The 13,081-nt window shown below is 32.4% G+C and overlaps 1 protein-coding gene across 1 annotated transcript; it reads right to left on the bottom strand.

Moving 5' to 3' along the window:
* Window positions 1-9,187: 9,187 nt before the first annotated feature.
* On the bottom strand, window positions 9,188-11,144 carry LOC143623384 (uncharacterized). The gene is made up of 3 exons (XM_077094307.1): window positions 11,126-11,144; window positions 10,273-10,634; window positions 9,188-9,828 (listed from the first exon to the last, which is right to left on the bottom strand). The coding sequence occupies exons 1-3, from the start codon at window positions 11,142-11,144 to the stop codon at window positions 9,280-9,282; spliced, it is 930 nt and encodes a 309-aa protein (XP_076950422.1). The 3' UTR covers window positions 9,188-9,279.
* Between the last annotated feature and the right edge of the window lie 1,937 nt (window positions 11,145-13,081).

The following is a 13,081-nucleotide window of genomic DNA, read 5'->3' as shown; positions in this document are numbered from 1 at the left end:
GGTAGTTTAAAGATATGATTTCTATATGTAATGTATGAATGATATATGTATGATGTGTACATGAACGATCTTCGGATATTGCATGTACTATTGGGTTATGACCACAGATATGTATGATATATATATATATATAATGTATGAATGATAAGAGTATGCCATGTATGAAACATGTGGTAGATATGAATGATTTCTTGTCGGTACGTGAACGATCTTCGGATATTGCACGTATTTCCGAGGGAAGTGATTAGCTCCTTACATGGACATGAGATAATAACTTATGTACAGTGTTCCTCCTATGGATAATATATAGAGTTCCTTCTATGGATAATGTATAATGTTCCTTCTACGGATAGTATAGTGTTTCCTTCTATGGATAGTGTATTGTTCCTGCTATGGATACCCAAGTGTTCCTTCTATGGAAAGTCTATAGGGTGTTCCTACTATGGAAAGTATATAGAGTGTTCCTTTTATGGATAATATATACAGAGGGTTCCTTCTAAGGAGAATTTATAGCATGGACAATAGTAATAGTTCTTTTAGTAGATATTACGTGATGTTCCTCTTATGGATATTTATACAAGTTTATGATATGTATGTATGTAAGTACGATATGTGTATGTATTGTATGTCGCGTGTTTAACTAGAACTCACTCAGCGTAGCTGACTTTTAGTATGCACGCAGGTGAATATGTTTAACGAGCTAGCATGAGGAGGGCACATGGCATGGATTGAACGGCTGGCATCTGAAGATGGAAGAAGTGATGTTCTAAATATGATGTTTTTATGTTATGGTTTCAAAGAAAATATTAAATGTTTTGTAACGAATGATTTAAGTTAATGTTTCTGCGAAAGTTTTAATTAACTCTGATTGTAGAACTGTGTTTATGAGTAAATCCAACATCCAATGTAGGGGACCGGAATCGGGGCCTTACAAATGTATTATTATATATTAACTTTTAATATTACCATGTTTAAGGTTTTTCGAAAACAATAATAATAGTCAAAGCCTTAAATATAATACATTGCGTAATTTAGGAATAATTAAGATAATAATAATAAAAACATAAATTATTTCCTTAATTATCGTTTTTATATTCAAAGCCTTTAATATAAATTGAATTTCAAATTATATTCAAAAGATCAACTAATAATAACGGATTAAGTTAATGTATATTTTTATTTTTAGAAAATTCTAGGATAAATTAAATTTGGAAGATCAATATTATACTTTAATATATATTTTAAAAATCAATATTATAATTTAGAAAATTTATAATTTAGTAAATATTACTAAAAAAATTATTAAAACTGGACGGATAAAAGTTGGTCGGAAAAAACTGAATAAAAATTGGCCGGAAAAAAATAAAAAATTGGACGGAAATTATGTTTGTTAATATTTAGTAAAGAAAACAATAACAAAATGGACGAAAAAAATTTCAGATATCGTTCGGAAAATCAATTCTTAATATTTAGTAAACAAAACAATAAAAACAGATTGGCCGGAAAATTTAAGAATTGGACAAATAAAACAATAAAAATTTGGGCGGAAAAAAATTCAGAAATTGGACGGATATTCAGTTCTTAATATTCACTAAACAAATCAATAACAAATTGGCTAGTAAATCTCAGAAAACATAAAATATCCTTATAACAAATAGGCATGTATATATTAATCGGATATTATAATCTTTAATAAATCTATGTGCAACAATGGATTGTTAATTACCTTTAATATATTCATCGGAGAATCGATCTGTTATAAGCATCATTAATTGACCAAAAAAATCTTATAACATCTCCTCTGAGAAACGATGAATTGAACGGAATCGAAACGGTTGGATACATATCCACCTATGAAAGTGAAGAACAACATGGTAGATTAAATAATTGAAGGTAAACACTAAACAAATCAATAAAAATTTGGACAAATAAAACAATAAAAACAATAAAAATTGATTGGCCGGAAAATTTAAGAATTGGACAAATAAAACAATAAAAATTTGGGTGGAAAAAAATTCAGAAATTGGACGGATATTCAGTTCTTAATATTCACTAAACAAATCAATAACAAATTGGCTAGTAAATCTCAGAAAACATAAAATATCCTTATAACAAATTGGCCTGTATATATTAATCGGATATTATAATCTTTAATAAATCTATGTGCAACAATGGATTGTTAATTACCTTTAATATATTCATCGGAGAATCGATCTGTTATAAACATCATTAATTGACCAAAAAAAATCTTATAACATCTCCTCTGAGAAACGATGAATTGAACGGAATCGAAACGGTTGGAGACATGTCCACCTATGAAAGTGAAGAACAACATGGTAGATTAAATAATTGATGTAAACACTATAGAGGTTCGATGTTGGATCTGAGCGGCGGATTTAGGGTTCGTATTTCGTGAAGAGGTTAGAGAGAAAAATGAGGTCTGGAATTGGTCATGGGTTATGAAAAATAGACCGGGTTTTGTTTTTTTGGGTGTTTGGTGAACATGAAACGTGGCAACATAATATAGAATCTGATAATGGAAATTGGCTTACTGGATTGCATATGTGGACAGCCTAGTAGAAGTGTAACATCCTAAAATGATTCTAGTATTAAATAAAGAAAGTTGCGTTTAGTTATCAAGTGTTAATAATTTATTTATGCTAAATAAAGAAAAGATCATGGATTGGGAAAATAAGATGGATTAAAGGGTAACGGGCTTTAGGTCCATGGGCCTTGGGGAATATAAATATCCTCCTAAACCACCATAAAACCCTAAACCTCATTTCATTCCATCTTAATCTCTACACACTCCAAACACACACACCATACGCGGCCGAGCGAGAGAGAGGTGAAATCTGAGCAAGAAAACGTGATTCAAGAGTTATACAAGATCCAAAGTTCATAAGCTAGCTAACCGAAACCAAAACGAAAACATAAAGGTATGATTTCGATCTTAAAGTTCATATTTTAATAGACGGTTAGCCATGAAACTTGAAACTATAATAGATCGGCTCTAAACGAAACGTAAAGTAACGAACTTGATGCTAGGACGAATCCAATGAACCCTTAAACAGATACGGTTCGTATAGGATAAACCGTAAATCTTGTATTGAACGTTTTTACCATAAAGGTCCAAACTTTACGTCATTCCGGGCTAAGTTTTACCCGAACAAGGCCATGGGAATGATCGCGGGACTTGTTAACGTCATATCCAAGAATTTCTCGATGAAACGAGGGTGATTCTGGTGATTACGAATGAACAGAGGCGAATGCTGAATAACTTCGCCTGCAAGCCAACTTCGCCTTCAAGCAAGTTCGCTTGCAAGCAAGTTCGCCAGCCAAGTTCGCCCCTGACAACTTCGCCTGGCATATGTTCGCTTAAGGTTAACTTCGCCAAACCTAACTTTGCTTGATGTTAAGTTCGCTACAAGCAAGTTCGCCTACCTTATCAACTTCGCTGAACCATATGTTCGCTGGACTCTAAGTTCGCCGAGTGTTAAGTTTGCCGAACCTTAAGTTCGCTTAAGTTAAGTTCGCTTAACATGCATTTTAAGGTACCGAATCGGGCTAAAGAATGAGTAGGTGAATAAAATAGTAACTTAAAATCCTAATAGGAAATGCGTTAAGACAGTTAATGAAAATAAAATTTTTCCAAGCTGACCTGGCAGCTCGACCACAGCCAGGGGCTCTGCCCCTTGGACCCTACTAGGGGCTGCCGCCCCTAGACCCCGCTGCCAGGGGCGCTGCCCCCGGACCCCCGTTCGTTGTGGGTAGTAGCTAAGACTAGAAAGATGATATAAGTAGTGATAGTTAATTGATACGTGTACTTATTATACAGTCAGCCGTGCACAACTGAAGAAAGGGATTACGATTAACGGTGAACGTAACCGCATTCAAGTGAGTTTCTAGCCCCATTTATGTGTTATGTTTTCGGGGCTGTGTGCATACTCAATATGTTTGTTAATACGCTTATCCTAAGAGATATGTGTATGCCTTATGTGAATAATGTGAAATGTATGAATGATTGCTTGATGGTACGTGAACGATTTTCGGATATTGCACGTACTGTCAGGTTGTAACGCTATGTTTAAGGTAAGTATGATATGTATGCTTATGTGTATGAACGTGATAAAGTTAATAAAAAAAGGAAAGGATGGTTGTATGGTTGTATGGTTACGAAAAGGGTACCGAGCCCTAATAATACTCGAGGTATGATGTATGGTTGTATGTTAACGAAGAGGGAATCGAACCCTACTAATATTCGAGAACTAGGGAACCGAACCCTACTAATATTCGAGGAAAGAGGGTACCGAGCCCTAATAATACTCGAGGAAGGAGGGTACCGAGCCCTAATAATACTCGAGGAAGGAGGGTACCGAGCCCTAATAATACTCGAGGAATGTAGGGTGTAATGCTCTTTATAACGTAAGATATGAAAGCAAGTTAGTACAAAAGAAAGTATGAAAGTATGAATGAAATAATATAAGTTTGTGTGTATTGTATAATGTATGATTAACTAGAACTCACTCAGCGTAGCTGACTTTTAGTATGCACGTAGGTGAGTAGGATGAGGCAGCTCGCTTGAGGAGACACGTGGCGTTGAATAAGAGACTGGCATCGGAAGGCTCAGGGCATGTTATGTTTTAATTACTTAGTTTTCGAAAGACAAGTTGGTTGTTTAAGACAAGTTTTGAATTCTTATGAAATGTTTTATTAAAGTTTTTATATTCCGCGAATGTTTTTAATTAACTCTGATATTTGAACTGCGTTTATGAGTAAATCCAACACGAAAGTAGGGCTACCGGTAACGGGGCCTTACAAGAAGGCCATGTGAAGCAATGGTTTTGCTTTAATAGTATTTATAGATTTTACTATCATTAGTTTAAAAAACGTTTTATCTCAACTTTTTTAAAGATTTTTTTATATATATTATAAAACTTTTATTTAATTATTTTAAAACAACTAAAATCGTTTTCTTTTCTTCTTTAAACCGTTTTTTTTTCTTTTAATTTTTTTTAGAGTGTTTTTTTTTTTGTAATAACTATAGAGATAGCTTACATTAAAAAATTGTATCAGTTTTTAATAAATAAAAAAGATTAAATAATATATAACTTGATCAACGAATTTGTTCTATTATCAAGTGTCATTAATCTCATGTCACAAACCTAACGGAAAAAAAAATCAAATTGTTTTGCTTTTTTTTGTATATGGGGAAAGATATATGATAAGGAAAAACATAAAAATATACAATACATTTTGTATCGTTTATATAAAGACATTATATTATTATTCTTTAAATATATTTTATAAAGAATGAAGAAACTAGCTAGAGAAATATAATTAAAATGATTTTTAAATTTTTTTAAAGAACATTTGTCTTGTACTCAACTTTTTATTAAGTTTTGAGAACATTTTAATATTTTTACATAAAAATAAAAACATTATATTTTTTGATTTAATATAAAAATTTTAGATGGATGTAAGTTATCAAATAAAATTGTTAAAAGAAGCAAAAGTATAGGGGAGGAGTATGACAAGTATAAAAGGGGGTACGTTTAGCCTAACTCTATTTTTAATGTTGGGAAATTTTTTTATTTTTTTTATGTTGACGTTGTGGATTTTATTTTTATTTTTAAAATTTAATATATTGAATCTTTTTTCTGATTTTTAAAATTTAACTACATATATTGAAAATTCAAATCCCCACGTTATATCCTTCATTTCTTTCTTGACGCAAAAAATGGTGAGACTCAATTTAAAACTTTTGTGACCCGATTTCGGGAAAATTTGTATTAGTGATCTAATTGAAACACTTTTGAAAGTTAGTTACTATTCTATGACATTTTCCCTATCCTTAACTACATGGTTATGGTTAGTCTCTATGATTTAAATAAAGTTCTTACACATTTATTTGGTTATTTATGTGTAGTTAGGAGCTACAAATTAGAGAGAGAGAGAGAAGGGGGGGGGGGGGGGATAAGTGTAATACGGTGCCTAGTCAGCAAATGGGAGATTTTTGTTTTAGGTGTGTAATGGTTTTGTAGCCCCCATATAGAAGGTTAATGTACAAATGATATTAATGTGCTAAACGTGAGAATCAAGTAAAGTAATTATATATCCAAGTAGAGTAATTATAATATATATATATATATATATATATATATAGGGTAAGGATCCTAAGAGAACCCTTTGCAAATTGAGAACTTTGAGAACCATTTTGGACCACTAAAAACACCTTTAAAAAAAATATTTAAAAAAATCATAAAACAAAAAATAACAAATAATTTTAAAAAAAATAAAAAAACCAAAATTCTTATTCCGGTTTCATTAAAAAAATAAAAATAATAAAAAAAACGTCGTATTATACACATATGTATAATTTTATTTAATCTTTAGTTACGTAATATACACATATGTACAGTGTCATTTATCTTAAATTATACACATGCGTATAAAAAATCATGTAAATGTACATATATGTATATATTATACATATGTGTATATAATTTGGCTAAACCGAGTTTTTTTATGAAACCGGGATGTTAAAATAAGAATTTTGTTTTTTTACTTTTTCATCTTTGTGTTTTTTTTTTATTTTATGATTTTTTTTTTATTTTTGGGTTTTTTGTGGTCCAAAATGGTTCTCAATTTCAAAAAAGTTCTCTCATGATCCTGATCATATATATATATATATATGTATATATATATATATATATGTATCTCACACACATATAATATAATAATACTGATCCGAAAACACATTCAGCGAAATCCCCCTGGTTTTCGCCCCTCTTATCGCCCGTAGGGAGGGTGTTCCTCTCCTTGTCGCCCGGATTGCCGCCCCATTACACATTGCCTTATAGTTCACTAATTGCCCATTTAAGATGGTTAGAAAAAAAATAGATAGTTATGTTTTTATTACATGGTAGGGATGACAACGGGTCGTGTTTAGGTATTCCCAAACCCAAACCCGATTATTAAAGTCTGTATCAAACCCTGTCGGGTTTTAATTGGGTATATTCGGCACAAGACACGTCAGGTTTCTATCAGGTTATGACAAAATAGAACTAATCGATTACAAGCAATGATTTACCATAAAAACAAAATGCCTTAATAAATTGTCATAAACAATTTTCGACAAATAATATATTTAAAATAATTAGAATATACTTAATATAATATGAAAAAAGTTATGTCGGGTAGATTAGGTTTATTATCGGGTAAATGAGTCAATGTTATCGGGTAATTGGGCTGGGTAATTGGGTAAATTACAAATTCCACACCCATCCTAAACCCATGAAATATTTCAAAATTTATCCTAAACTTGTCTGAAACCTTAATGAGTCGGGTATTACTCGTCCCAATTACGTTGAATTTCATGTTTTCCCACCCTATTACTTAGTTTGGGTAAAGTTAAAATACAAAGGACAACAAAAATAAGAATGGTGGGAGAAGTCCATTGATCTTAGATTTGAATGACTGAGATTAATTTGATAAATAAAAATTGATGGAAAAGGCATGAAGGTAATAACCCACCTTTGTTGACTTTCTCTCTCCACATGCAAGACACATGTCAATTCCCCCATTATTTTAAAATGTCCATAAACTTTTCATACGACATTTTTTTTTTAAATTCACCATAATAACAAGCGTTTTTTTATCTTTAATATGAATATCATATCGTTGTATAAAAGTAAAAAAATGTTAGTGGGTTTTTTTATATTGTGTTATTTAGTTGTGCATTGTGTTTTTAATTGAGTTTTTCTATGCATTGTGTTATAAATTTTGGTCATTGTGTTTTTCAATTGGTATTCATATTAAAGATAAAAATTAAAACAAAGATTACATCATTGTGTCTTTATTCTCAACATTTGTCTCTCTACTTATCATTGTGTTTTAGTCATTGTGATCAACATTTACTTAAGTTGAGACGAATAGTATTATCTTCATTGTGTATTACGTTCAAGTCATTGTGTTAATATGTTGTTTCCATTGTGTTTTACGTTTCAAGTCATTGTGTTATATATATTCACCATTGTGTCTTACGTTTTAAGTCATTGTGTTATACGTATTCACCATTGTGTCTTACATTATAGGTCATTGTGTTACACGTATTCACCATTGTGTTTTACGTTTCAAGTTATTGTGTAACATGTATTAATCACTGTGTTTTATGTATTAGATAATTTGTTGTTATTTTATCATTATTTTTACATATTATTATTACACAACGGTGTTATTAGTATTTAAAAAAACATAATGATGAGTTCAATGACACAATGACGAAAAAACACAATGACGAAGCGAAAAGACACAATGGTGTGCGAAAAGACACAATGACGTAATTTTTGTTTTAAAATTTATATAACAAATCATACTCATATTAAAGATAAAAAAGCGTTAGTTATATGATGATCTTTTTTTTTAAAAAAAAAATAGCATACGAAATGTTATAGAAGTTCTAAAATGATGGGGTATTAACATGTGACTTGCATATGGAGAGAGAAAATGTGTACAATTACCTCTTAAGGTCCCCACTTGACACATGTTAATTATTTATGACATGTTAATTATTTATGACTTCTCACACTTCTCATTTTTGTTACACTTTGTAAAATAACTTGACCTTAATTAGTTATTAAAGGTATTTAAGTGGTCCCGCCCGTTCTCTCTCTCTCACAAAACACACCCACCACCCTCACTAGAATCACTATGACCATGAAATCCGGTCACCTTCACTCGACATTATTAAATCCGGCACCATCTTCCTCCCACCACCACATAATAATAGGAGACTGTTTTTCAGGCAGGGAATTGCCTTTACCTTCCAACACGCAAGCACATCTTCGCTTTATTTTTCTATTTAATCTTCTTTGTAAGCGACACGTGTTACTTTATGATGACACCAAGTCATCCACTCGTGGGATCCAGTGTTAGAACTTATGTCTGGTTCTCGTCCTGAAATCTTGAATTTAGATGCCTATTTTGAAGATTTTCCATAATCCAATTCATATATGGGCCAAAATACACACAGTCTTTTTGAACACTTATAATTTATGAACGAGAGATGCAAAAACACGTTTGTCAGATATCTCTATAACGGTTTAAACTTACGATACAGATTAATCACACAATTGATACAGCCAGCCCAAATGTTAGTCAGGTTCCTTGATTAATCACCGCCTTACAAGAATGCGGGCTTGCACCCATTTGACCAAAATACAAAACATTCCATGGCAAACTTCTAATAATTACACACCATAGGATGATCTAGTTAGCCTATACAACCGGATGCGCTACCAATGAGTCTATTTCAGCTTTAGACTCCAATATATTATCATTTATATTCTTTTCAACAAGATGCAACACTCTCACACACTTTTCAGCCTTTTCAAACCGTTCTTGTGCATCAATTAGCTCTTCACATCTCTCTCTCAGATCCATCTGAGCAGCTGCTTTAACCAACATAGTGTTTAATTTCATTTCCATAAGCAAACTGTACTTTTTACCGCTCTCCTTCCTTTTGTGAAAAGCTTCAAAGTTTGCACGAATCCATGCCACGTTAATGTTGGCGGCTTCTGCATCCGACAATTTGCTCTCTATATTATCTTTCACCATCTCAGTCATACCATTGGTTTGAATCCGTTGGACAATTTCACAAACAACCTCAAGAAAATGAGTTCTTGTTGAAGATGCTTTGAATACACAGTTGGCTGCAATGTCACCGTGTTTCTTGGAAATGGCTTCAAGAATTGTTGCAATACTTTGCTTCACTTTGTAGCCTCGAACATAAACTATACCACTTTGAAAAAATGAGTGCTTTTCCGGCTGTACAACAAAAAGATACAGATTAGAGGTGATCAAACGAATGGGCTGGGTAATGGGTCAAACGGGTTGGATTGACACGTTAGTTTTTCTTTGAATTCCGTGATAATTAATATATAAAATGCAATTCTAGAAATTATTACTTGATATCAGTAAACTGTAGCATCAAAAGTGTAAACACTACTTATAGCTATATTAATATTCAAGTTATATTAAATTTAAGAAAAAATAATAACTGGTAACACAACCGGACCCGAACGGACCCTTTTTGACCCATAAATTGTTAAGCATTTTCTTTATTATAGACTATTTGGAAATGTTCTTTGACCCAAAAGACGTAACAAAAAAGGCAACATTGACATGGTTTTGTCCATTTGGGCATAAATTGCCTATTCTAAGATTAATTATAAGAATGTATAGGATAACTGGAGATAGAGAAATACATACAGAATCTAACATAGGAGACACGTTTTCAAATAAATCATGTTGTTCCTGCTTGAGCTCCAAGAGTTCTTCATCACCACCACCACCATCATCATCCAACACACATTGTTTCTGCTTGGAATCTAACAGTTCTACACCATCATCGTCGTCATGATCATCATCGTCATCACCACCACCACCTCCACCGCCGCCATCATCATCAATCAACTCACATTGTTTATGCTTGGGATCTAAGAGTTCTACATCATCATCGCCATCGTCAACATCATCACCATCACCATCACCACCACCACCACCACCACCACCACCACCATCACCATCATCATCAATCAACTCACATTGTTTATGCTTGGGATCTAAGAGTTCTACATCATCGTCGCCATCGTCAACATCATCACCATCACCATCACCATCACCATCACCACCACCACCACCACCACCACCACCATCATCATCAATCAACTCACATTGTTTATGCTTGGGATCTACGAGTTCTACATCCTCATCATCGTCATCGTCACCACCACCACCACCACCATCATCATCATCATCATCATCATCATCAAGTGACTACAAATATAAAGCAATAGAGGTTATTCTACATACAAAGTATAATTATTAAATGGAAATTGCAGGAAATCGCAGTAAAAACTGCATCAAATCACAAAAAAACTAAAAAAAAAAAGGGAAAAAAAACACTAGGAATCGCAATAAAAACTGCAGAAAAACACAGTAAATTTATGCAGCAATAAAATGAGTTAAATAAGTAAATATGACATTTTAAAGTTTTGAGAAAATTAAGGGTAAATGGGTTTTTGATACAATATATTAAAATGTTTAGGTCTGATATCAATACTATTAAGCACTTTCTCCATTCTAACAGGTTTGGAAATGTTCTTTTACCCAAATCACTAACAAAAATTCAACAAGTTTTGTCCATTTATGCCCAAATTGTTTTTGCTAACATTAATGCATGACATAATTGAGAGGTAGGGAGACACATACAATATCCGACATAGAAGACACTTTTTCAACCAACTCACGGCGTTTTCTCTTGGGGTCTAATATTACCACATCATCATCGAGTAACTGAAGAAAAATAAAGTAAGTAATACATGTTACTTTGCATATAATAAACTTATAAAGTATGATTGCAATGACAGATTTTGTTCTTCAATTTACAAAATTTGAATAAGATAGAAGAAAAGTAAAGTAAACCTTGTGTGCCTGTTTTATTTTCCGCTTTCGTTCGTTTGTGTATCTTAGTTCCCTCTTTCGTTCGTCTATGCCTCTCCAAGCACGCTCCTTTGTCTTGCCCATATTAATTTAACCAATCTGCAATCAAACAACACAACAGTTAAGATTAAGATTCAAGTGGCAAGACGAAAGCCTGATGATGCTCTAAAACAGAATTGCCTCAATAATAATGCAATTAGTGTTGATGTTGTTATATATTGACACATGAAGTGAGCATCTAATTAAACAATTAGTCATACAAGGGCAGAATTAATTAGGGTTAGGATCCATATACATACATACATACATACATACCAGAAGTAAGAGTAAGTGGGTGGTTATTAGGCGATGGCGACCGGAGGAGAAGAGAATGGTGGCAAAGTGTGTCCAGGGTTTAATGAATATTCATTACATTCGGGTTGCTTCTTAACTCTGGTTTAAATCAACTTTTAGTCTAAAACCAAATATATTTTTACACATAATGATTTGCTAAGCCTTAGCCGCTAAAGTCGTCGACTCACATATTATGAATTAACTTTTTATTGTTTATATATATGTCTTCGATTTATGACCGACTAATAGTAATTGTAATCGAGCACCCATGCCAGATTGAAGGCAATTACGTTGGGTTTTTTTATTATATTATGCAAGGACTTTGTGAAATCTTACTCTTTTTTTAATCGTTCTATCGGGTTATACTGGTTTATTATTTGGTTATTTTTGTTACGAGCGAAAAACAATATGCTATTTAATTTTAGCATTGTAGTTTTTGAGATTTTTTTTCTAGGATACTTGAAGCTCGATTAACTTAACCCAAAAATCTCATGAAAGATTTGGGTTAAGTTTCAAGTCAAGATTTAAAACTTTTAAACCCGAATACCCGACCTGAAAAATCTCCCCTCCATCTTGAATTATTCATTAATTATTTGATTTCTTGTGTGTTATGAATGACATGGAAACGATAGTAATATATTAAATGAAGGGTTAATCTTGATAAACTTTTAAAGTATTACATTTTGAGTTGGTTGTTTAATTTTATCTAGTTGTACAAAGTCAATATGTTTATCGATTTTATTAGAATAAGTTTATAAAAATTTGAGTCATAGTTGGTTTAGGTTTTTGGTTTAGGTTTTGAGTTTAGTATAAACAGGTCAAGTTTTCAGTTTTATAATAATAAAGAACATAGTCGAACAAGTTGCTCAAATTACGCGTCTCGTTTTTGATTTTCGAGGCATAATTTCCAGCACCCTCTTTATAATAATCCCTCTCTAGAATATGACTTTATTTAATGTTGCTACAAAGTTCACGTGTAAATGAGTACAAAAAAGAAACTTTTAGTTCATAATCTTGTGTTAGCATATTTGTCTTTCAAGCTGAGAGCAAGTTGCAAACATCATGTAACAATTTGTTAGAAGATTCACCGGGTTGAAGCCACATCGACACATGAATACGTCTTTACATACCACACTAAGTTGTGTGGATATCTAGAAATTTGCCATTAGGATAAAGTCCTTCCCGATCTGGTTATGAAGTAAAGAAGAAAGCAAAGAAATTGGGAGGGAGATACACGAGATCA

This window comes from Bidens hawaiensis, unplaced genomic scaffold, assembly GCF_021521415.1.
Source record: "Bidens hawaiensis isolate Kalapana, Puna unplaced genomic scaffold, B.hawaiensis_p1.1 tig00003430_1, whole genome shotgun sequence".
In the NCBI taxonomy this organism is placed as follows: domain Eukaryota; kingdom Viridiplantae; phylum Streptophyta; class Magnoliopsida; order Asterales; family Asteraceae; genus Bidens; species Bidens hawaiensis.
Note: the sequence above shows the minus strand (reverse complement) of the source record. Positions and strands in the feature narration are given on the sequence as shown.

Coding starts and splice junctions, on each gene's coding strand:
- LOC143623384 (XM_077094307.1), bottom strand. Junction 9,829..10,272: donor TGTCTCCTATGTTAGATTCT/GTATGTATTTCT, acceptor TTTGTTGTACAG/CCGGAAAAGCACTCATTTTT.